We start from the raw sequence: 21,398 nt of genomic DNA, 5'->3' as shown, positions 1-21,398 counted from the left end.
CAAAGCTGCCAGGAAGGATTCTCCCCAGTGTGGAAGAGAACGGCCCTACTAACACCTTAATTTTAGACTTTAGCCTCCAGAACTGTGAGAGAATAAATTTCTAAGTTGCCCAGTTTGTGGCACTTTGTTATGGCAGTCCTAGGGAACTAAAGCACAGTCACCCTAGCAACTTTAGATTTTTTAAAAATTACTTGCATACCATCTATTCCATGTTTTCCTGAGGACACTGCATTCTCATCTCCTTGACTCTCATTTGGTAGAGAAGGAACTTCTACAGCAGTTCTGAGAACCTGGTTTTCATGCTTTTCTTGATTCTGGGATTCAGTAGGGCCACATATTTTTATCTCTGAATGATTCTGCTACAAATTTTAAAAAGAAATAAATGATTTAAATGACAAGTAGTCACATTTGAAAACTGCCATGAGTAAATCTGAAAAGGTCTCATCACAAGAAAAATTTAACCATGTGAGGGAATGGATGTTAACCAGACACTGTATATACTGTGAAATGATCACCCCAAATATTGAATCATTACATTGTACACCCAAAATTGATAGTGTGTTATGTGTTAATTATACCTCAATTTAAAAAAATATCATTAGGGACTTCTCTGGTAGTCCAGTGGTTAAGAATCCACCTTCCAGTCCAGGGGACATGGGTTCGATCCCTGGTGGGGGAACTAAGATCCCACATGCTGTAGGGAAACTAAGCCGGTGAACTGCAACTGAAGAGCCTGCCAGTCACAACAAAGACCCAGCGCAGCTAAAAGAAAAAAAAAATAGATCATTAAAAACACCGCTTATAGTCAGACGTAAAAAAAGGAAAGAAAAAAGTAATCACTGTCTTCCAAAGATAGGTACCAAATTGAGGAGGAAAATGAGATCAAGGGAAGAAAAGGAAGAGACTAAGCTTTTTTTGAATGGCAGATCAGGTTCTTTGCCTCACCACGTGTTACGAGAATGTGCATTTGGGCATAGGAGACACTAGGGACAACTGGAAGGCACACATGGCAGAGGAAGCTCTCCGAGGGAGGAGAAACTAACACTGCAAGACCTCGACAGGCTAAGGAGTAAGGTCTTACACAAAGCTAGAACATAAGAGTTAGGACCATCTTGTAAAAGTTATATTTGAATGAAAGGATAAAGCCCAGAATCCTCTCCAAGCCAGTGGGGGAAGTGCCTGGAATCACATGACCACACTGCTCAAAGACTAAGCTGATCACCAGGCCCAGGACAAGTTAGGAAGGAGGAAAAAAAAATATATTGTATTTGATACTGATATCTCTTTCCTTCTTACTATACACTTCACTTAAGTAAACACTTAATGAATGTTCCTATTTATTTAACATACATTTAATTTGAACTTAATACTTCTATTTCGGCTGCACCCCACAGCTAGTGGGATCTTAGTTCCCCAATCAGGGACTGAACCTGGGCCCTTGGCAGTGAAAGCATGGAGTCCTAGCCATTGGACCACCAGAGAAGTCCCTGTGCTTAGCACTTAATAAGTACTTCCTGAGTGCCAGTCCCTGAGGTGTGATGATAAAGCCAGACTTGGGCCTGAGCTTAGAGCAGTGTTTACCATCACCTGATATCATAAGAGAATAAGAGAAAGCTCCCTAATAATATACCAGATTGGGCACAGGTGGTAGCTTCTTTTCAGTTTGCACATTTCCATTTGCCTGCGAGTCAGGGCTCCTGTGGACAGTCTTACGCCTTCCTCTGGTTTTGGTGACATGGTCATCAGGCTCCCTCTCAGCTTGTTCCTGGCTGGTGGTCTGTATCTCAGTCTCATCACAAGAGGATGCAGAAGTTTGAATTTCATCCTGGAAAAAAGACATTAATCTGCCATGTCCCATGTATACAGTCACAATGCTCAGGAAGAATCAGAATTTAAACTGAATAAAAAACATATTACATATGCAAGAGATAATTTTAAAACTCTCCAGCATGAAATTATAGGCATAGTCAAGAATTAAAGTATTCAAAAAGAAATAATCACACTTAACTCAAGCTAAAAAACTAGGCTAGCAAAGCATTCAAAGGTATATTAGTGTATGTAAACAAGCAAATTATTATCATTAGTTTTTTGGCTGCACTGCTCGGCTTGCAGGATCTTAGTTCCCCACCCAGGGATGGAACCCAGGCCCATGGCAGTGAAAGTGCCAAGTCCCAAACACTGGACCACCAGGGAATGCCCATAAATTATTAAAAGTGTATGAATTAATTTATGCTATAACTAATAACAATGACAGCTAATATCATTGACCCATTTAGGTGTCAAGCCTTGTCAAAACTCTTTGGTGTTTTGCAGCAGCCATGACAATCACTCCCAGCAGCAGTGGTTTATAGTTTACCACAGGTCACTCTCATAGTCTCTACTGCATTTGACTCTCCTAACACTCAATTCAGCAGAGCAGATGTTGTTTCCATTTCAAAGAACAGGAAACTAAGAATCAATAATTTGAGTTTGCCAAGGTTACACACATACAAAAGACAGAGCTTCTACTTGGTTTTTCTGACTTCAAATCCAGTTCCCTCCCTATTCATACAATTTGGCATACACTTAGCAACTAGTAATTAACCTTTGCATTTATTTGAAATATCTTACTTAACACACTATAGAGACAGTTTTGTCATTTATATGAATAATGAAAGGATTTACAACTACTAATAACAATCTCTTTGGTAACAAATACCATGTCTTAAGTCATCATCAACTGTGTTTCTCATTCATTAACTGATTGTTTTGCTATTTAATAGTGATGAAAATGTTACTTACCTGATTTTCATTTTCTTTTCTTGCTTCATTTTTAAGGTGAGCTTTTAAGGCCCTTAATAGCTTGTCTGCCTGCAGAAAAGTGAAAGACCTTATCAGTAGAGTCAAAAATCAAATAAGCAAGAAAGATTCATTGAACATCTTCTCCTGTTCTTGTATTCATCAAACATCCTCTAGACAGGCTGGAGTAGGATGACCAAAATAGACTTGGTTCCTGTCCCCACAGATTTCATAGCACAATGGGGAAGTCAGACAGGAAAGTGGCAATTACAGTGCAGTGGGGTAAATGCCAGCATAAGGAAGCTTAGATGTCATGTGAGAACACAGGTAGGTGCTGCACTAGGGTTGACTTCAGTAGGTAAACATACACGCCAGTTCTAAGATAAAGGCATGAGGTCACTAGATGGTGAGGCAGAATAACCAATAGGAGAGTGGGAAGTAGGGAAAAGGGTAAAGAAATTGCATGGGAAGGCAAGAATGAGTGCAGTTAGAAGAACTAAAGTTCAGTGTGGGCTGAGCAGGGAGTTGTTTAGACAGGCTGGTGAGAGAGAATATTAGGAAAGTGGGCCTAATTCTACCAGGCCTTGTAAGACTCTTAAGAGGATGACCTTTACTCATGGGGCAAAAGCATTCTGCAGAGTTTGTTGAAGGGCAGCGGGTTCTGCATTTTTTGGGATGATGACTCTGTCTGTATAATGTGCGTGATACATTTGATGAGGGTAGGATGGAAGACAGGGAACCTGCAAGGAGGCTGTTGTAGGAAACCAGAGACAACTGTGGTCTGAGCTAGAACAGGGCTGAGGCCACATGGATGAATTAAAAACTTTCCTAGTAAGTAAAATCAATGTGAATGTGGGGGCTGAGGAAAACGGAAATTTTATTACACCCAGGTTTCTGGCTTGGGTACCTGGTGAAGCGTATGTGTGTGTGGTGGTAGTGGGGGGAGGTATGTGGGCAGTCCCTAAAATGTATGTGTGTGTTAGTCACTCAGTCGTGTCTCTTTGTGACCCCATGGACTGTAGCCTGCCAGGCTCCTTTGTTCATGGAATTCTCCAGGCAAGAATACTGGAGTGAGTAGCCATTCCCTTCTCCAGGGGACAGTCCTGACTCAGGGATCCAACCCAGGTCTTCTCCATTGCAGGCAGCCTCTTTACAGTCTAAGCTACCAGCACCACCTGAGAAGCTCAGTCCCAAAGATGGAGAACTCCAAATACAGAGTCTTAGGAAGATGGTTACAGGTCTGGGGAAAGGGAATTTCTAGTTCCTCCTTCCACCAAGGAAACCTTTCCTTCCAGTTCTTTCCTGAAAGAGGAATACTAATCTGATAGGTTGTTTTCCTGTGCTTTAGAATGTCAAGCACATGGCTGGACTCCCTCTTTCTACCAGCCATGCTGATTTCCTTCTCAAGGGGGGCCCAGCTACCAGTCTCTGTTCTTCTCTGCTTGTACTGTTTACAACTGGCCATGTGTCCTGGCAAGAATGGGTTTCCCTGGTGGCTCTGTGGATGAGATGCAGGAGACATTTGATCCTGGGGCTGAGAAGATCCCCGGAGAAGGAAATGGCAGTCCACTCCAGTATTCTTGCCTGGGAAATCCCATGGACAGAGGATCCTGGCAGGCTACAGTCCAGGGGGTCACAAAGAGTCGGACATGACTTAACGACTGAACAATAACAACAACCAGGCAAGAAAGGCAGAGATCCCGATTTCGTTTGAGGTTCTGGGCACAGGATAGGCTGTGCTTAGGCTGTGAGTTTTACCTGAAGGCTCTGCATCAAGGTATCAAGCCCCACGTCAGCTAGTAGTAATAAAGGAATACACTCTTTTCTACTTGTTTCTTGAAACTCTCTTGGGAAGTGGGTGAATTGGTAGGACAGAATTAGGCACTCTTGGTTCTTCTGACTTATTTTCCCCCTCAATCACTTTACTGAGGTATGACTGATATTGTTGATATTTAATGTATACAAATTGATATGTTTGTGTGCTAAGTCGCTAAGTTGTGTCCGACTCTTTGTGACCCATGGCCTATAGTCAGCCAGGCTCCTCTCTCCATGGGATTCTCCAGGCAAGAATATTGGAGTGGGCTGCCATGCCCTCCTCCAGGAGATCTTCCCAACCCAGGGTTCAAACCCGCATCTCTAACATCTCCTGCATTGGCAGGTGGGTTCTTTACCACTTGTGAACCCATCTTCACTACCATACCATTTATCATCTCCAGGTTTCCTACTGTCCTGTTTGGATTCTGTGGGTTTTGGTGTTTTTGGAGGTAAGAGCATTTAACATAAGATCTATTCTCTTGGGACTTCCCTGGCAGTCCAGTGGTTAAGATTCTACACTACACTGCAAGGGGCACAGGTTCAATTCCTGATCAGGGAAGTAAGATCCTGCATGTCATGTGGTTCTGTAGGAAAAAAAAAAAAATCTATCCTCTTAGCAAATTTTAAAGTATTGTTAAATCTGTATGCTGCACAGATTTCTAGAACATCTTAAAATGCTGTGAAAACCTCAAACATGAAACAATGATGAAATGAGGTGCCTGTGGCAGAGGCACAAGCCGCAACTACTGAGTCTCTGTGCTACAACTACTGAAGCCTGTGTGCCCTAGAGCCTATGCTCCACAATGAGAAGCCACTGCAATGGGAAGCCCATGCACTGCCACCAGAGAGTAGCCCCTGCTCACCACAACTAGAGAAAGTTGGTGAGCAGCAATGAAGACTCCAGCGCAGACAAAAGTAAAAATAAATAAAAAATTAACATAAAATGTGATTGTGCACATTATGGAAATGAGCCAGCAGAATAAGAGAAACTGATGTAGCAGAGAGAAATAATTGCACGAATTGTAGCCCCAGAGAGGGCAATGGGATCTCTAGCACAAATGGCCAGGCTGCTCTTAGGCACAGCCTTTTACTATAACATATAACAGGTGGGTCCGGGGATGGAAAGATGAGGTAATTCTCAGCTTGACTGCATCTGTTTTTCCATGACCTAAGAGAAGTCATCAAGTGTTGGAAGGGAGCCAATTTGAGGTAAGGAGTTTGGAAATAATTATCCTTAATAATGGGAAAATTAATGACTACCAAAGACATGTAAGAGAATCAAATAAATCATAAGTTAAATTCATGGTCACATTTAAATTAAGCACAGCGAACAAAGTTAGATGATCTTCTCCAGCCAGGGTCAGCTGGTTAGTACAAGCAAGGATTAAGCACATAGCTGGGTTTAACCAGTTGTGGAGTTTTGCCAGGTGAGGGAAGGGAGCTGCAATAAAGTGGAAAGAGCAGAAGTCTTTATAAGCTAAGCTTGTAATAGTGAGAAAAGGACCAGTGGTTGTACAATAAATCTTAGTAACTGTCCCTTCCTTTTGCCTCACTATTAGGAGTAGTATCTCACTATTATATATAGAATGTATACCCAACAAGGTGGTACTGTATAGCACAGGAAAGTATATTCAATATCCTGTGGTAAACTATAATGGAAAAGTATATACATACATACATATATATATACGTATAAATGAGTCACTTTGCTGTACAGCAGAAATTAACACAACACTGTAAATCAACTATACGTGAATAAAATAAATTCATAAAAAGAAAAGAACACTGTTGACGGTGTGGAAGTTAGATTTTAAAAGGAGAAACTGGCTGCAGTTGGTTATGAGAAAAACATAGGTGAAACTTTCAGAAAAAGGTCGAACTTGCAATAGCTCTTCAGAGATCCAAAAAGTTATGGGGCCTTAATGTTAGCCAGAGCTCCAAACTCAAGTAGGAAACCTCCATAATAACTCTTGTCAAAAGAACTACCCTCTGGTGCATTACTCTAGCACTGACAAGAAATGATTGTAAATCGTAGTTCTGAATAACAATCCAACACATCCCAAATAAAACGTACTGCACTTAGTGCTATAAAGACTTCCAAGGTGGATAGATGAGATCTCTGTTCAAGGCACTTAACATTCAGTAGAGAAGAGAACATAGCTATACAAATAACTAGAGTGCAAGGTGGAAGCCTGCAAGAGTTCAGAAAAAGTATTTGAAATTACACTGCCTTAAAGGTGTGGAGGGTTCCTGGGATTAGTGGGGCGGTGGACCTGTGGCCAAGGGAATGCAGATAAAGGAGAGAGAAAAGGATCTGAGGCCAAAGGGTCAGAATTAGCAAAGGCAGAAAGATGGACAAAGGTGCCAAGTGTTCACGCAGCGGTCTGGATGCTGCTGCCTTGGATAAAAGATTCCAGCCAGACTGTAAAAAAAATGAAAGGGACTTAAACTAAATAATTAAGACTCTGTTTATGAAGTATTGGGAAGCCATTAAATATTAATACTACAGCTCAGAAACATCTCCAGAGATAGTTCTTTATCATTCAGCCCCAACTGGTACCTAGGTACTGATTATTTTAATTAATTAATTAAGTTAAATTCCACTTAAAATATCTGTGAGGACTGATCTAAACATTCACTCAGTTTAAATACTACAGCTTGCAGAATAAATCTCCATAGAAACTCCACTAAATATACAGAACAATATGTACATCCAATCCCAAATAGAACATTTTCCCCCAAACGTTTGGCAGTATCAGAGTCAAAGACCTCATCGGTTTTGAATAGAACACTACCACAACAATGACCAATAGACGAACGATCCTACTGAATCAGAGCTGAGTTATAAAAACTTATCCATGGGGGAGGTCCCCTAAAAATCATCCTTTCTTCCAGGTCCTCCATTCAAGTAGCAGGAAATTTTGGGACCTGTTACAATTTACAGAACTGTTAGCTGTTTGGAGTTTTCCAGAAGCAAAGGCAATTTATACAAGTGTTAGCTGTTTGGAGTTTTTCGCGACTGCCTATTAACTGGTATTTAGACGCAGCATTCCTTTAGTTTTCTAAAGGGCCTGCGTTTCCTAACGGATGGCCTGATAAATATCAGAGTACTCCCAATAAAACCAAAGCAAACAATTTTGGAGGCGGGGGTCTTTCTGAGTCCCTGTAAGAGTCAGCCTCAACAAAGGTGAAAACTTTGACACCCTCTCGGGTTTGCACAGTTACTTGGACCCTTGGGTGAACCAACATCTACCGCCCCAGGGCCGGGACAGTCGCCTCAGCCCTCGAAATTCCCGCTCGGTCGCCTCCCACAGCGTCTCCAAGAAGCCGCATATCCTATCCCCTCGTCACCGGTCCCGTACCCTCAGGTTGGCCCGGAGGCCCAGACTCTTGGCCAAGTTCTGCAGGTCACTGTACTTGAAGGAGTTCAGCTCCTCCAGGGAGGGAACGATCATGGCGAACTGCAATCCAGGCAACCACGCAGAGGTCCCGTACTTGGCTCCCAAAAGCGCCGCTCAACGCTCTGGCGCCACTCTTTAAGTGTTGACCAAACCGATATTTATAGAGAGTTTAAATTACGTAAGCTGAACTTCCATTGGTTAAAAATGCGTCAAAGGCGGGGTCTTCTGGTACTGACCAATAGGATGGTTGACTTCCTTTCCACCTGACCCATGATCTCCTCCACACCTCCTCAACACCTAGGCGCCAAACAGTGTGTCCAGGCAACAAAGTGCGCGGCAGAGCCCCCGGTTCATGTTGTCCAATGAGGACGCAGGAAACGAACTTGGGGCGGGGCCTGAATAGTCTTTGAAACGGTGGCGCCGGTTGCAGGAAGATGGCTGCTCGGCCGCGGAGGCATACCTCTGGAATTGCAAAGCAGCCACGGGGTGACTTCTGTGATGGGGCTAAGAAGGCGATTGATGAAGCTTCTTTTACGACTTCCATGGAGTGGGACACGCAGGTGGTGAAAGGGTCTTCGCCGCTCGGCCCCGCAGGGTTGGGGCTGGAGAAGCTGCCGTCCCGCCCGCGGCTGCCGCGATGGCTGGAGCCCGAGAGGTGCGCCGTATTCCAGTGCGCGCAGTGCCACGCCGTGCTCGCTGACTCTGTGCACCTCGCCTGGGACCTGTCGCGGTCCCTCGGGGCCGTGGTCTTCTCCAGTGAGTGAGCGCGGCGCCTTCTCACTGGGTGACTGAAAGCCGGCTGGGAGGAAAGCGGGATGAAAATTTGGAAGGAAATTAACTCCTTTGCCAGGAGTAGGGGGCGAATAACTTTTTATGATATTCGTGGCCACGATGAGCCTTTCTGGCTGGGAGAGGCTTTTCCTTTCAGTGACTCACAGGTAGTCATTCTGACCTGTGTTTGCTTTCTAGGAGTCACAAATAATGTAGTTTTGGAGGCTCCGTTCCTAGTTGGCATTGAAGGTTCGCTCAAAGGCAGGTACGTACTGAAAATTCCGTAACTGTCTCTAGTTGTTCCCTGACTTATTGAGGTTGAAGTGCGTGGAACCGACTTGGACGAGAAGTTTTTTCCTATCTTCCACTAGGAGAAAAGTCTGTTCCATTCATACAGTGTATTTGAAGGATGCTCCGTTTACCTGATGGTCTTGTACGAACTTGATGTTTTAATGAAATGGAAAAGATATTTGTGTAAAGGTTTTAAGATCTTCTGAGGGCCACATTTACCTCGTGGGTTGTACAAGTGAAGTGAATTTAAGAAAATTATGTCTAGGAGGGGAAAAAAGGAGAAAATTATTTTTAAGTGTATAGTGAAAATCACTTTTTATAAACTACAATCCTTTGACATAACTAGGACTTACACACTTGCATTAAACCTGGAATTTGTAATAAACTACAGCAGGACTAATTCTGCTGTAACCTAGGAACCTGGAGAAAAACAGGTTGAAAGTTATGTCCTTGAATACTGCCTGGTGAACTTTGCATCGAGTCTGTACTGTGATTTAAAAGTGACAACAAAGTACTCAGTGAATTCAGTACAGAGCTCCTCAATTTTCAGCGTTGATTTTAACAGCAAGACAATTCATTTTGACCACTGTTTGGTCCAATTTTAGTGTTAAATAGAGTACGTTTAGGAATTCTTAGTTGCTGTACTCAGTAACCAGGAAGACTTCTGTAGCTCCTCTTTCCCAGCTGAAAGATACTCCTTATCCTTCCAGGAGTGTCTTCCCACCCAAAGGAAACGGAAGGAGTGGTGGCCTGCTTGGCATTGGTTCATTTGGGGCCCAAGGCAGAAGCTCTTTGAATATCTTCTTAGAGAGAAATACATCTAGCTAGATCTGTGCTGTCCAGTACGATAGCAACTTGTCACACGGTGGCTACTGAGCACTTAAAATGGTGGCCATTCTGAACTGAAATATGCTGAGTGCAAAATACACTTAAGATTTTGAAAACTTAGTCCAAAACATTGAATAATTTAGAAATATTGATTACATGGGTTTTGCTGTTGTTGACCTCGTTTTTTTGTTTGTTTTTGGCCAAACTGTGCAACTTGTGGGGTCTGAATTCCCAGACCAGGGATCAAATCTGGGGCCCGGGCAGTGAAAGTGCCCAATCTTAACCACTGGACCCCCAGGGAATTCCCTTGATTACATGTTGAAATGATGTCTTTGAATATTGGGTGCATAAAATATATTAAAACTAATTTCACTTGTTACTTTTACCCTTTTTTTTAAGCAAGACTAATTAATAGAAGATATAAAACTACTTACGTGGCTTGCATTCTTATAGACAGTACAGATCTAGATGGTTTCTAAAACACTGGAGATAAAGTTCGATGTATTTATATGTTTTTGAAATAAGGAGAGCCATGGGGCTCAGCAAGAAGAGATTTATTGTCAGGAATTGGTTCACTCGATTATGGAGGGTGAGAAATCCCAAGAACCATGGTTGACAAGCTGGAGACACAGGAAGGCCAAAGGTTTTTAGTTCTAGTCCAAGTCCACAGGCCTGAGACCCATAAGCCAAAGATGTGAGTTCCAAAAATACAGTATTGTGTGTGTAGTGTGGGACTTCATTTACCAGTAAGTTTAGTGCATTTGTTCCTTGGTCTTGTTTAGTGTCCGTTGACATGAATTTGTTTATTTTTAGCCATGCAGTTATTATACTTTATTAGTACTGTTTTACTGCATAGTATATTGTTTATACAAATAATTTTTCCCTCATCGAACCACTCTAAATCGATTTTAGTACATGCAAGACAGTTAATTTTTTCTTAAAACATTTCTTTGTAATATTTAGATTTGTCTTATATGCTAGCAAATAAGGTAAATTAGTTACTCAAATGGTTTAAATAGAACTAAAACCACATTTCTTGATTCCTTATCTTTTAGAGGATAAAGGAAAATAAAGTAGATGCCTTGCTAGGATCATACAATTTGTTTCTTTTTCATTTTGTCTGGGTAAATTTTTTTTGTTACATCTGCAAAAAAATCCTAATTTGCATTCTAAGTTGCTTAATAAGCCCTAGTCAACTTGACTGTTTTACTTCAACTGAAAATTGGCTTAATAGTGGCTAATTTATATGGTTATGTCTAGTTTTATATGTTTAAATGTTAATCTGATTGGTTAGCTCTTTTTTTGCTTTTCAGATATAAATTACTTTAGTGAAGTGACAGTTGTGTATCTGTGATTGCTTTTGTAGCTAGAATTCACAAAGTTCTCTGTAATCTAGGGTGTAATTAACCTTTCTTGAATGTGACATTTCTTCAGTCTCATTCCTATTATAGTCTAGCTTTTAGGAATGAGTCGAGACATTATTTTGTATTTGTTCTCTGATTTTCTTTCTTACTCATATCCTGTTTTTTTATTTCCTCCAGCACTTACAACCTTTTATTCTGTAGTTCCTGTGAGATTCCCATTGGTTTCCACCTATATTCTACCCATGCTGCCCTGGCTGCCTTGAGAGGCCACTTCTGCCTTTCCAGTGACAAAATGGTATGGTAAGTAGACTTAGATTTTCTTCAGCAAATAAATTTTAAAACATTTTCCAGAAAAGGCAGAATGTTTGTATTAGAGAAGATGCTAAAGCCAGGTGGTGTACTGCTCTTACAAAAAAAGATGGCAATGGGACCAAAATATAGTCTCATAATATATGACTATTGTAAATGTCTCATAATAATACTATGTGTTAATAATCATACTGTGAGGATATTCTTTCATTCCAGGAACTTTGGAAGGTAAGTTTTTGCAAAATAATGCTGTGATAGACACTTTTCAAGTTTGTGCCCAGCCTCTGTTTGCCTCCCACAGTGTAGGACCTTGTGGCCATATCTGTATCCTATGTGATACTATTCCCAGGTGATGGGATTAGGAACAGACCTAACCTAAGCTAAGCCAATCAGGCTTTTTTACTCTAAGAATTTGAAATAAAGGCATAAAGACATTGGTCATCTGTAGATGGTACAGGAGCTGCAGTGGGGAAGTAAAAGCTCTAGGTTTGGGATAGATATTTTATATGTTGTGTGTGTAAATGCAGAGAAATTTTGTATGCAGAAAAAGAATGAAGCAGATAAACAAAGAAAAGTAAAAAATAATTATCATGTGGCCTTATAAAGTCATAAAAAGTTCCCTATTGGTTGGTGCTTCTTATGAATTAGATATTTCTTATATTTCTAATTATAAATTCTACTTTTTGTTGAGTTTTTCTGTTATTTCAACAAATTGAAACATCCACCAAAGTCTTTTCATTATCATTAAAAACAAAAACAGCCATTGATGACCAGGTGCTATGCTTCCTTTAATGTGTTTTTAAGAAAATGGGCTTGGAGATGTGGAGGAGCTGAGATTTGAGTCCATGTCTTAACTCCAAAGCCTGTTTTTCCATTCATAAAAGAGAAAACAGAAATTTCCTTCTTCTCTTTTTAATGCGCTTTGATAAACCCTTTTATCATGAGGTTCTTCAGTGTAGATTTTCAATAGAAAATATGTTCTTGAGATGGATTGGGATTTCTTTCATTTTCTAGTTCATTCCTAAATAATTTTTATTTATTTAGAATTAGGTTTAAAGAGATGAGGAAAAGTATCTCTAAATGTATGCTATCAATAACCTCAAATCTTTTTTAGAAACAGTTATAAGGAATTACTTTAGCACAGGTGTAATTGAGTTTTTGCTTAGGGAAGTAAGCTTTTAGTGACAAAAAATTTTAATATAAATTTGAAAAAACATTACTGATTTTAAGTAATGTCTTAGTCTTTAAAATGAGCTGGACTCAAAGGTCAATATATTCTCTTTGATTAAGTAGAAATCAGGAAGACTAGATACATGTATAACTAAATCACTTTGCTGTACACCAACACAACATTGTTAATCAACAATAGTCCAATATAACATAAAAATAATAAAAATTAAAAAAAAAGAAATTAGGAAAGTATAGTAGCCTGAGTCTGGGACTGTGATATGTCTATGTCTGTGGGTGTTGGAATGAATTTGGTTGCTAGTAACAGAAAACCTAAGAGTGGCTTTAAGAACAGGGTGGGACAGTCGGCTACTCCAGGATTGTCCTAGTAGCTCAGCCATGACAGAGCTGTGGGTTAGCATCTCTGGTTCTCATGGCCTTTTTCTCTTGGATGCTGCAGGTGTTAAGCATCACATCCATAAATAGTAGCATCCAGAAATGGAAGGAAAAGGATATGGAAAGTGTGGGAATGCAGGGACTAGGTCCCTTAAGCTGGGAAAGCAACTATGTGACAGTAGGGAATAAGATTTTCACAGTTAGCCTAGAACAGTTTGATTCATCTCTTAGGACTGGGCACACTGCTGCCCTAAACAAAATCTGGGTTCTGTTAGCAAGAAAGCCTTGAGGAATGGCTGTTGGGTAGGCAACCAACAGTATTTGTCACAATGTGATTACTTTCCTTCTAACTGTGCTACACAGTCTACTGGTGGTGTGTGAGGCCTACACTCTTTACATGAGTTATTCATGTGACCCTGGTTTTCTGGCTTTAGTTTGAACTGGGATAATTTTGACTAGTGGATTCTGGGCTGGAAAGGGTTGAGATGAGGCATAGGGTGTCTCTGCTGACTTGGTAATTGAGAATGTTTTTCCTACGAAATACATTATGAATCTAGAAATGGGTATCAGGAAGAAGGCAATTTTTGCTTGACAGGTATTGCAAGTTTGTTTCCTTGATCATCATAAGTGTGGTATGGTACTAATGTTTTCTCCTTATGCTTTCTATCTAGTTACCTCTTAAAAACAAAAGCCATAGTAAATGCATCTGAGATGGATATCCACATCGTCCCTCTACCAGAAAAGGTTGCAGAGGTAAATTTTCATTGTGGTTGTGTGTTTTCTTTAATACAGACAGTTCCTGATAATCTGTACCCATGAATTTAGGGATAGTGAAATGGTGGATACTCTAATAATTCTTTATACTTGGTTTGGCATTCCTTATTGAATCTGTGATACAAAGCAAAATAGTGAAGCCGTATTGTCAGGTTTGGTTCAGGAGGAGGTGGAGAGCTGCTGAGCTCCACATTACTATTCTTCCTTTCTGTGCTGGGTATGGACTGTCATCCTTCATAAATTTGACCTCTTTGCAAGCACCTTATGCTTAGATATCTCGGAGGAAAGAGTGTTGAAAACCGTTATTAAGGATTCTTATTTAAATAGGTTTTACTAGTGTTTGATGGTTTTGAGTTGAAGAAAGCAGGTTTGTTTTGGTAGCTTGCTGACTCATTCTAAATAGAAATTTGGCTGTTACTTTACTACCCTCAGAAGAACCACCTTAGAATTTACTGTTGGTTTTGTTTTTAGCACTCTTAATAGTTTATTCCTTGGTAATTATACATTTAGTAACCAGGGCATTTATTTTTCAGCGTTTAAGTACTTTCTAGGCTAGGACAACAGTGTTTTGTTTTGTTTTTCTTTTTTGCACAGTTAACTAAGCTTATGAAACCATGTTCTAAGCCAGGAATTGGCAAACTTTCTGTAAAGGAGCAGATGACAAATATCTTAAGCTCAACCATGAAGTCTCTACTTTTCAATTCTGCTATTGTAGTGCAAAACCAGCCATAGACAATATATAAAATATGGATATATTTTTCTTGGAATAAAACTTTATTAAAACAGATGGGCAGCAGGCTACCCTGCAGTCCATAGTTTGCCAAACCTTATTCTGAGCAACTGAGTTGGTGAGCAGGATCAATAAATACTGTGATTAGAAATAATTTGTATGGGAGATAACTTCTGAAATGGCCTGAGTAACTCCATGGACCCCCTCCCCAACAAAACTGCCATAATTGAAGAAAATGACAAAGAAAATAGCTACCTTAAGTCTGTGGAAATTTTCTTCAAGGAATAAAGCAAATGAAGAGATATTTAAGAAAGTCTACGAAACCTTGGTAAGAGCAGTGAAAGCCTGTGGCGTTAGAGCCACAATCTGCTCCCTCCCTCCCTCCCCTGCACCTCCAGCTCAGAGGGAGGGAGACTTCATCTGGGCAGATATAGCCAAGAACATGGGGATCCTTTTCCCCTAGCTCTCAGCTTCGGGCTGTGGTATCTTCCCAGGAGGGGCAGGCTAGCTATCAGCATTTCTCATTAGAAGCTCTATTGTAGGCAAGAACAGGCATTTGTAGTCTGCAAGTTCTGCCAAAGCCACAGTAGGCTAAAAGTGCTAGTCTACTGAATCCCTTGCCCCAGCTTGCTTGTAAGGCAGACACTTCATGCTGACAGAGGCAAGCAGAAAAGACCAGAAGGTACCTCTGTCCAGGACCCTGCTGGTAAAGCAGAGGTGTTATTCTGAGAGACACTATCTCCACCCCAGCTTGAGAGCCCATATTAAAAGGCAGATTATTTAAAAAAAAGGAGCTGTGAATCTCTTCCAGAGATTTAACTTTATTTGGAAGAGTACGGGCATATTCAAATCTAAGGATGCTGCCCAAAACAATGGAGATTTTGTTGGTGAGTAATTAAGACTCTGGTAGTCCATGTGAACAAAAAGCTAAACCTTAGTCAAGTTAGAAATTTATAAGAGACTCAGGGAAACAGACAGCTAAGAAGAGCCCTCTGGGGTTAGAACAAAAGACTGGCCTTAAAGACTTCCCATACAAATGGGTTTGATTTTAACTGGATTAGCTATGGAGCAATTTATGTCCCAGGGCACTGTCAAAATAGATCAGTCTTGTCCGGCTCCACTGTAGCCCACCAGGCTCCACTCTCTATGAGATTCTCCAGGCAAGAATACTGGAGTGGGTTGCCATTCCCTTCTCCCGAGGATCTTCCCAACCAAGGGATTGAACCCACATCTGCGTCACAGGATTCTTCACCCACTGAGCCATCTGGATAGAGATAGGCAGGTGTTTAATATCCCAAGTTGCTACAATATATTATCTGAAATGTTTGTTTTTCGGGAATTCCCTGGTGTAATGGAATCTGCCTGCCAATGCAGGGGATGTGGGTAAGGTCCCTGGTTTGGGAAGATCCTACATGCTGCAAGGCAGCTAAGCCCTTGTGCCACAACTACTGAAGCCCAAGCACTCTAGAGCCTGTGCACAACTACTGAAGTCTCATGCTCTAGAGCCGGAGCTCTGCAACAAGAGAAGCCACAGCAGTGAGAAGCCCACGCACCACAACTGGCTCACCGCAACTAGAGAAAGCCTCCCTGTGGCAGCAAAGACCCAGCACAGCCAAAAATAAAAATGTCTGGTTTTCAATAAAAAATTAGGAGATGTGCAAAAAAAACATGACCCATACACAGGATAAAATAAAGGCATCAAAAACTGTTTGAAAAGGCCTAGATGTTGAGACTTGACAAACAAAGCCTTCAAAGCAGCAATTAAAAATATGTTGTTGTTTTTAGTTGCTAAGTTGTGTCCCACTCTTTTGCAACCCCATGGATTCTAGCCCACCAGGTTCCTCTGTCCATGAGATTTCCCTGGCAAGAATACTGGAGTGGGTCGCCATTTTTTTCTCCAGGGGATCGTATTGGCAGGTGGATTCTTTGCCACTGAGCAGGGAAGCCCTAAAAATATGTGCAAAAAGCTAAAGGAAACCATGCTTAAACAAGTAAAGGAAGGTATGGGGCTTCCCTGGTGGCTCAGTGGTGAAGAATCTGCCTGCCAATGCAGGAGACGCAGGTTCAGTCCCTGGTCTGGTAAGATTTCACATGCTGTGGAGCAACTAAGCCTGTGTGCCACAACTACTGAAGCCTGTGCACCCTAGAGCCCATGCTCTGCAACAAAAGAAGCCACCGCAGTGAGAAACCTGTGTACTACAACTAGAGAAGTAGCCCCTGCTCTCTGCAGCTAGGGGAAAGCCCGTGCAGCAAGAAGACCCAGCACAGCCAAAAATAAATAAAACTTTTTTTAAAAAGACTTAATAAGAAGTAAAGGAAGGTCTGATGAGTGTCTCATTAAATAGAGGATGTTCCTAAAGAGAAAAAAACAACCTAAATGGAAATCCTGGAATTGTAAAGTGCAATAAATAACTGAAATGAAAATTTCAGTAGAGCAGCTCAGCAACAGATTTGAGTTGACTGGAGAATCAGCAAACTTGGAGACAGATTGGTGAGATTCGCAATCTGAAGAAGAGAGAAAAAAAGAATGAAGGAAAATAACCTAGCTTAAGAGATTTGTTGGATACCATAAAGCATGCCTAAATATGCTTTGGTAATGGGAGTACAAAAGGGAGAGGAAAAAGAAAAAGAAAAAATGTTCAAGGAAATAATGGTTAAAAACTTCCTGAATTTGATAAAAAACAATTTACATGTCTAAGACCTCAATAAACCCAGGTAAGATAAATGCAGAGAGAACTATACCCAATACACAGCAAAAATGTTGAACACTAAAGGCTGAAAAAAAAAATCTTCAAAGTAACAAAAATGATTCATTATGTCCAAAGGCACCCAAATAAGATTAATGGACTCTACAGTGACCTGCTTAAGCAAAACTTCCCGATGTATTTTGAGTATTCTTGTATCTTGGATCATAAAAAGTAGATTTGTGCTATGTCAGAAGTAAGTTGGGTGTTTTTGTTTTTTTTTTACTAAGACTTATCCATGATAACTTCATGCAACTGAGTAACACCACTAAGTTTGGTTTTAGATATGGCTATTCTAAGCTGGAAAAAAAAAACTACTGAAAATCATCTACCAGAAACATCTGTGCTAACCTGACAACCAGAGCTACTTTTGAAGGCCATTAGCAATTAAAGACAGACATTTGTTACTGTGAACAAGAATTTTTTTTTTTTTAATATTTATTTTATCTTGCTACACGCAAAGCACAGTTCTATCAGTTTTTTTGGTTTTTTTTTTGGCCATGTGGCATGTGGGATCTTGGTTCCCTGACCAGGGATTGAACCAGCAGCCCCTGCGTTGGGAGGGTGGCGTCTTAACCACTGAACCAGAGAAGTCCCCTGTGAACAAGAATTTAAAAAATTCTTGCTGCTGGAAAAAAGAGGGAAAGACTGATTAATGCTTCAGTCTCCACAAGGTTTCTGATCACACTTTATTCTTGTCTTCCCAAGTTTCAGAGTTAACACTAACCTGGTGATAAGGGCTAGGAAGGAAGGAGACCAGAAGTAGCAATGCTCAGCATCAGTCTTTTTTCACAAGAAACTTTGTATCTGTCACCTTACTGTGCTCTAGGTTTGTTGTATAAAGTTCTTTCATAAATAGAACAAATGTACTTATGAAATGTGTTGTAATATTGCCAGTTCCCAATCACTAGTTTTAATCTGAAGTGGCTTCTAGAATCAGATTGAAAGTTAAATTTAAGATGCCCTGATATCTATATTTCTCTTCCCAGCTGAAAGAGAAGATAATGTTAACACATACTCGCTTAAATTCACTCATGGAAATTCTGAAGGAACTGCCTCCTGACCAGTCCAAGCTAACAAACTAATTCAGAATCAGAGGTTGAGTATCAGAGGCAGGCCTTATTGCTGTCTTCAACAGGTGCTGTTTGATCACTTCTCAAGAAACATCAACTTCAAGAATGGATAGGAACTGTGGTTTATTATGTTTACCTCTAGAATGATTTTCCAAGTGATTTGTGAAGCTGTTTCTAGAAGATGAGAAACAGGAAACTTCTGTCCAGGTTTCATAGCTATTTGTCTTCTTATCAAAAAGCTATTTGGCTTCTTATCAATTTCATAATATTTATTTTTGAAAACATTCTTTTGTTTTTAACAAAAGTTTATTCTTAAATGTACAATAGGTTTCAAGACAACACTTCATTCTAGCTATAGGTGGCAACAGATATTATGGCAGGGAATCCAGGTGTTTAAACAGGAATGCAACTAAGGGTCATCATTGCCTCAGGCACAAGGAACAGCTTACTATCCCCAGATTTCTTAATTACACCGGTGGCCAGGGGGCCTTTCCCCACGGCCTTTGCTTTTAGCTCCTCGAGTTTCTTCTGCTTCTCCTGCTTATGCTTGAATGCCTTATCTTCTTCCTCATCCATCTCCTTGGCTTGCTTCTTGGGCTGCTTCAGGGGCTTCTTCTTGCCACCTTCGCAGCCCGACATGGTGCCCGCTGCCCCTTCCCCAGACCCTGCCACTGGAAGCCTGAAAACATTCTGATTGCAAATTTAAGAACTAAGAGCCAATGTCCCATGAATGCTCTGATCTAAAGATGCATGATTGGCCTGAAAATAGCGTTGTACTTCTGTTAATTAACTATTATTCCTACATGCAGCAATTGTCATATGAATAGAGAAATCTTTTTTTTTTTACATGAAATACAGGTACATACATATTCTGTAGGTAATGTTCAACAAGTTAACTCCATAATATATATTTATCTTTTTCAGTTGTAAACTGAAAAGGAATAGTAATAACAGGATAGTAATGAAATTAACAGGAGAGTAATGAAAGGAATGATAAAAACACCAAATATTCACCGAATGCTATTTTCTCATTATTTTGCTTTATGTAGCACTGTGGTTCAATAGTTTATCATATTATTCATTTAATAAATAGCTATAAAATATTATGCTAGCTGCTGGAAATAAGCTAAAACCGCTCTTCTGTGTCTTTGGAGCTTATAATCTAGTTAGAGATGGACATTCAAATAACCACATGAAGGCATTTAAAATTACAACTGTAGTAGGGTTTTGAAGAAAAGGGACATAGAGAAATAAACACATATAGCAGGTAACTGACCTGGTTTGGGGGTCAGGGAAGGTCTTTCTGTGGAAGTGTTTCAGCAGTGGTCTGAAAGATTAGTAGGAGTTAATAAGCTGATAGCGGGAAAGGCTTATATGAAGGCCCTGTGAGGCCCTTAAAAAGGCATGTAGGAGTTTTAATAGTGTCCAGAAACCAGAGGCTGCAGAGCCTTATTGGCCTCCTGAAGGATGTTTGTTTTTAACCCAACAACAATGAAAAGCTCTTGGAAGAATTTTAAAGGAGGAAGCCTATGACAGGATCAAATTTTCTTTTTCAGAATCTCATTATGATTGTCCTGTGAAGAATGGGTGAGAGGGCAGCAAGCAGACCTAGAGGGGCTGGCACTAGTACAGTGAAGAGATGATACAGCCAAGGGGTGGTGTGCAGACAGGGTAACATGGTTCAGACGTGGCTAGTGTATTTAATAGCAAGTTATTTCCCTTTTTGACTGCATAAAGGATATTTTCCTTTAAAAATATTTGAGAGAAAATTCTGACTTGCTTTATGCTTTACAGTTTGCAAAATTTGGTTAAGTAAGGAGGAAGCCTCTGGCAACAAATGGTACCAGAAAAGCTCTAGTCCTAAAGAATAAGACCCAGTAACAGTCTCTATTGAATCATCCTGGGGTTTGTACTGTGTATGGGTATGTCCACCTCAACATATTTTATCTAAATTAAACTCTTATGTAGCTATTTTCCTTAACTTTGGATTTGCTGTTTTGGTAAACTTTCAATGGAAAATTAAATGGTTGAACTTGACATCTAATTAAGATGGCTGACTTTAAATTTTTTTCCCAAATACAAATCACATGTTTACTCTAGAATCAAAGTCAGATATAGTAGATGTGTGTCAAAGTAAAGGGTAAAGTACACTCTCCCTTATATTTTTGAGAGGCACAGTAGAGCAATCTGGGAGCCAAATGATTTGGATTCAAATTGTGGCTTGGGTACTTATTAGCCATGAGCTTGAAGAATTCAACTCTTCTTTTAAAATAGGGTTTAAAAGCTAACTAGGGCTACAGGGAGGATTAAATGAGTTACTGAATACATCTAATGTAATTAAGAGTAGTGCTTAATAGTAAATGCTCAATAAATGCTAATTATTATAACTTTATGTGGACAGACATAATAGGCAGTAATATTTTTCGCATTATTCTGCAACCTGCTTGTATAGCATGTCACAGCTTTCTATACCAGGCCTCACCAATTACTTACATATGATTCAGTCATATGAATGCATCAGAATTTAACCATTCCTATACTGGACCCTTGTACATGTCTTTGCATATCTGTCCAGGTACTTCTGTAGGAGTGATTCCTAAAGTGGAACAGAGTCAAAGGGCATGTTCATTTACAATTTTGATATTAAGCCTTTTATGATTTAAATGTTGTATTGATACTCACAAATGACTGACTTTTAAACAAGCCTTAGTGGTGTAGAGCTCCTCTGGGAAGTCTAACATCAATGACTGGCTGATATTAATAGACTCTGTAAAGATCACTTAGCATTGTATATATGTTGAATAAAAGTATTTTCAAAATTCCATGTACTTAAGACTTCCCTGGTGGTCCAGTGGTTATGACTCTGTGCTTCCACTGTGGGGGACATGGGTTCAACCCCTGGTTGGGGAACTAAGATCCCGCATGCGTGGTGCACCCAAAAAGTAAAAAAAAAAAAA

The 21,398-nt window shown here is 40.3% G+C and overlaps 2 protein-coding genes and 1 pseudogene across 15 annotated transcripts in view; 1 reads left to right on the top strand and 2 right to left on the bottom strand.

The window, feature by feature from the left end:
- Positions 1-8,309, bottom strand: part of NUSAP1 (nucleolar and spindle associated protein 1) — a 28,798-nt gene extending 20,489 nt beyond the window's left edge. For 2 of the 11 annotated variants that reach the window (XM_081507682.1, XM_081507689.1), the window contains exons 1-4: positions 7,956-8,126; positions 2,782-2,850; positions 1,631-1,825; positions 200-356 (exon numbers count right to left, since the gene is read on the bottom strand). In XM_081507682.1, the coding sequence (XP_081363808.1) occupies positions 200-356; positions 1,631-1,825; positions 2,782-2,850; positions 7,956-8,048 (514 nt within the window). In that variant the 5' untranslated portion in view covers positions 8,049-8,126. Of the gene's footprint in view, positions 1-199; positions 360-1,630; positions 1,826-2,781; positions 2,851-7,955; positions 8,127-8,230 lie in introns of those variants that run through there. The other 9 variants (XM_081507685.1, XM_081507686.1, XM_081507681.1 and 6 more) reach the window with 9 other exon arrangements.
- An 86-nt stretch (positions 8,310-8,395) lies between these two features.
- The window catches only part of OIP5 (Opa interacting protein 5), a 13,679-nt gene continuing 676 nt past the window's right edge, over positions 8,396-21,398 (top strand). Inside the window, exons 1-5 of one of the 3 annotated variants that reach the window (XM_081507697.1) lie at positions 8,396-8,750; positions 8,964-9,030; positions 11,426-11,548; positions 13,792-13,873; positions 18,358-21,269. In XM_081507697.1, the coding sequence (XP_081363823.1) occupies positions 8,429-8,750; positions 8,964-9,030; positions 11,426-11,548; positions 13,792-13,873; positions 18,358-18,453 (690 nt within the window). In that variant the 5' untranslated portion in view covers positions 8,396-8,428 and the 3' untranslated portion in view covers positions 18,454-21,269. Of the gene's footprint in view, positions 8,751-8,963; positions 9,031-11,425; positions 11,549-13,791; positions 13,874-18,357; positions 21,270-21,398 lie in introns of those variants that run through there. The other 2 variants (XM_081507696.1, XM_081507698.1) reach the window with 2 other exon arrangements.
- Positions 18,356-19,080, bottom strand: LOC145512949 (translation machinery-associated protein 7 pseudogene; annotated as a pseudogene). The gene has a single exon (XR_014058931.1). The product of XR_014058931.1 is annotated as a translation machinery-associated protein 7 pseudogene (transcript).

The sequence above is a fragment of the Giraffa tippelskirchi genome, chromosome 7, assembly GCF_054371585.1.
Source record: "Giraffa tippelskirchi isolate mGirTip1 chromosome 7, T2T-mGirTip1v1.2.pri, whole genome shotgun sequence".
Classification (NCBI taxonomy): domain Eukaryota; kingdom Metazoa; phylum Chordata; class Mammalia; order Artiodactyla; family Giraffidae; genus Giraffa; species Giraffa tippelskirchi.
Note: the sequence above shows the minus strand (reverse complement) of the source record. Positions and strands in the feature narration are given on the sequence as shown.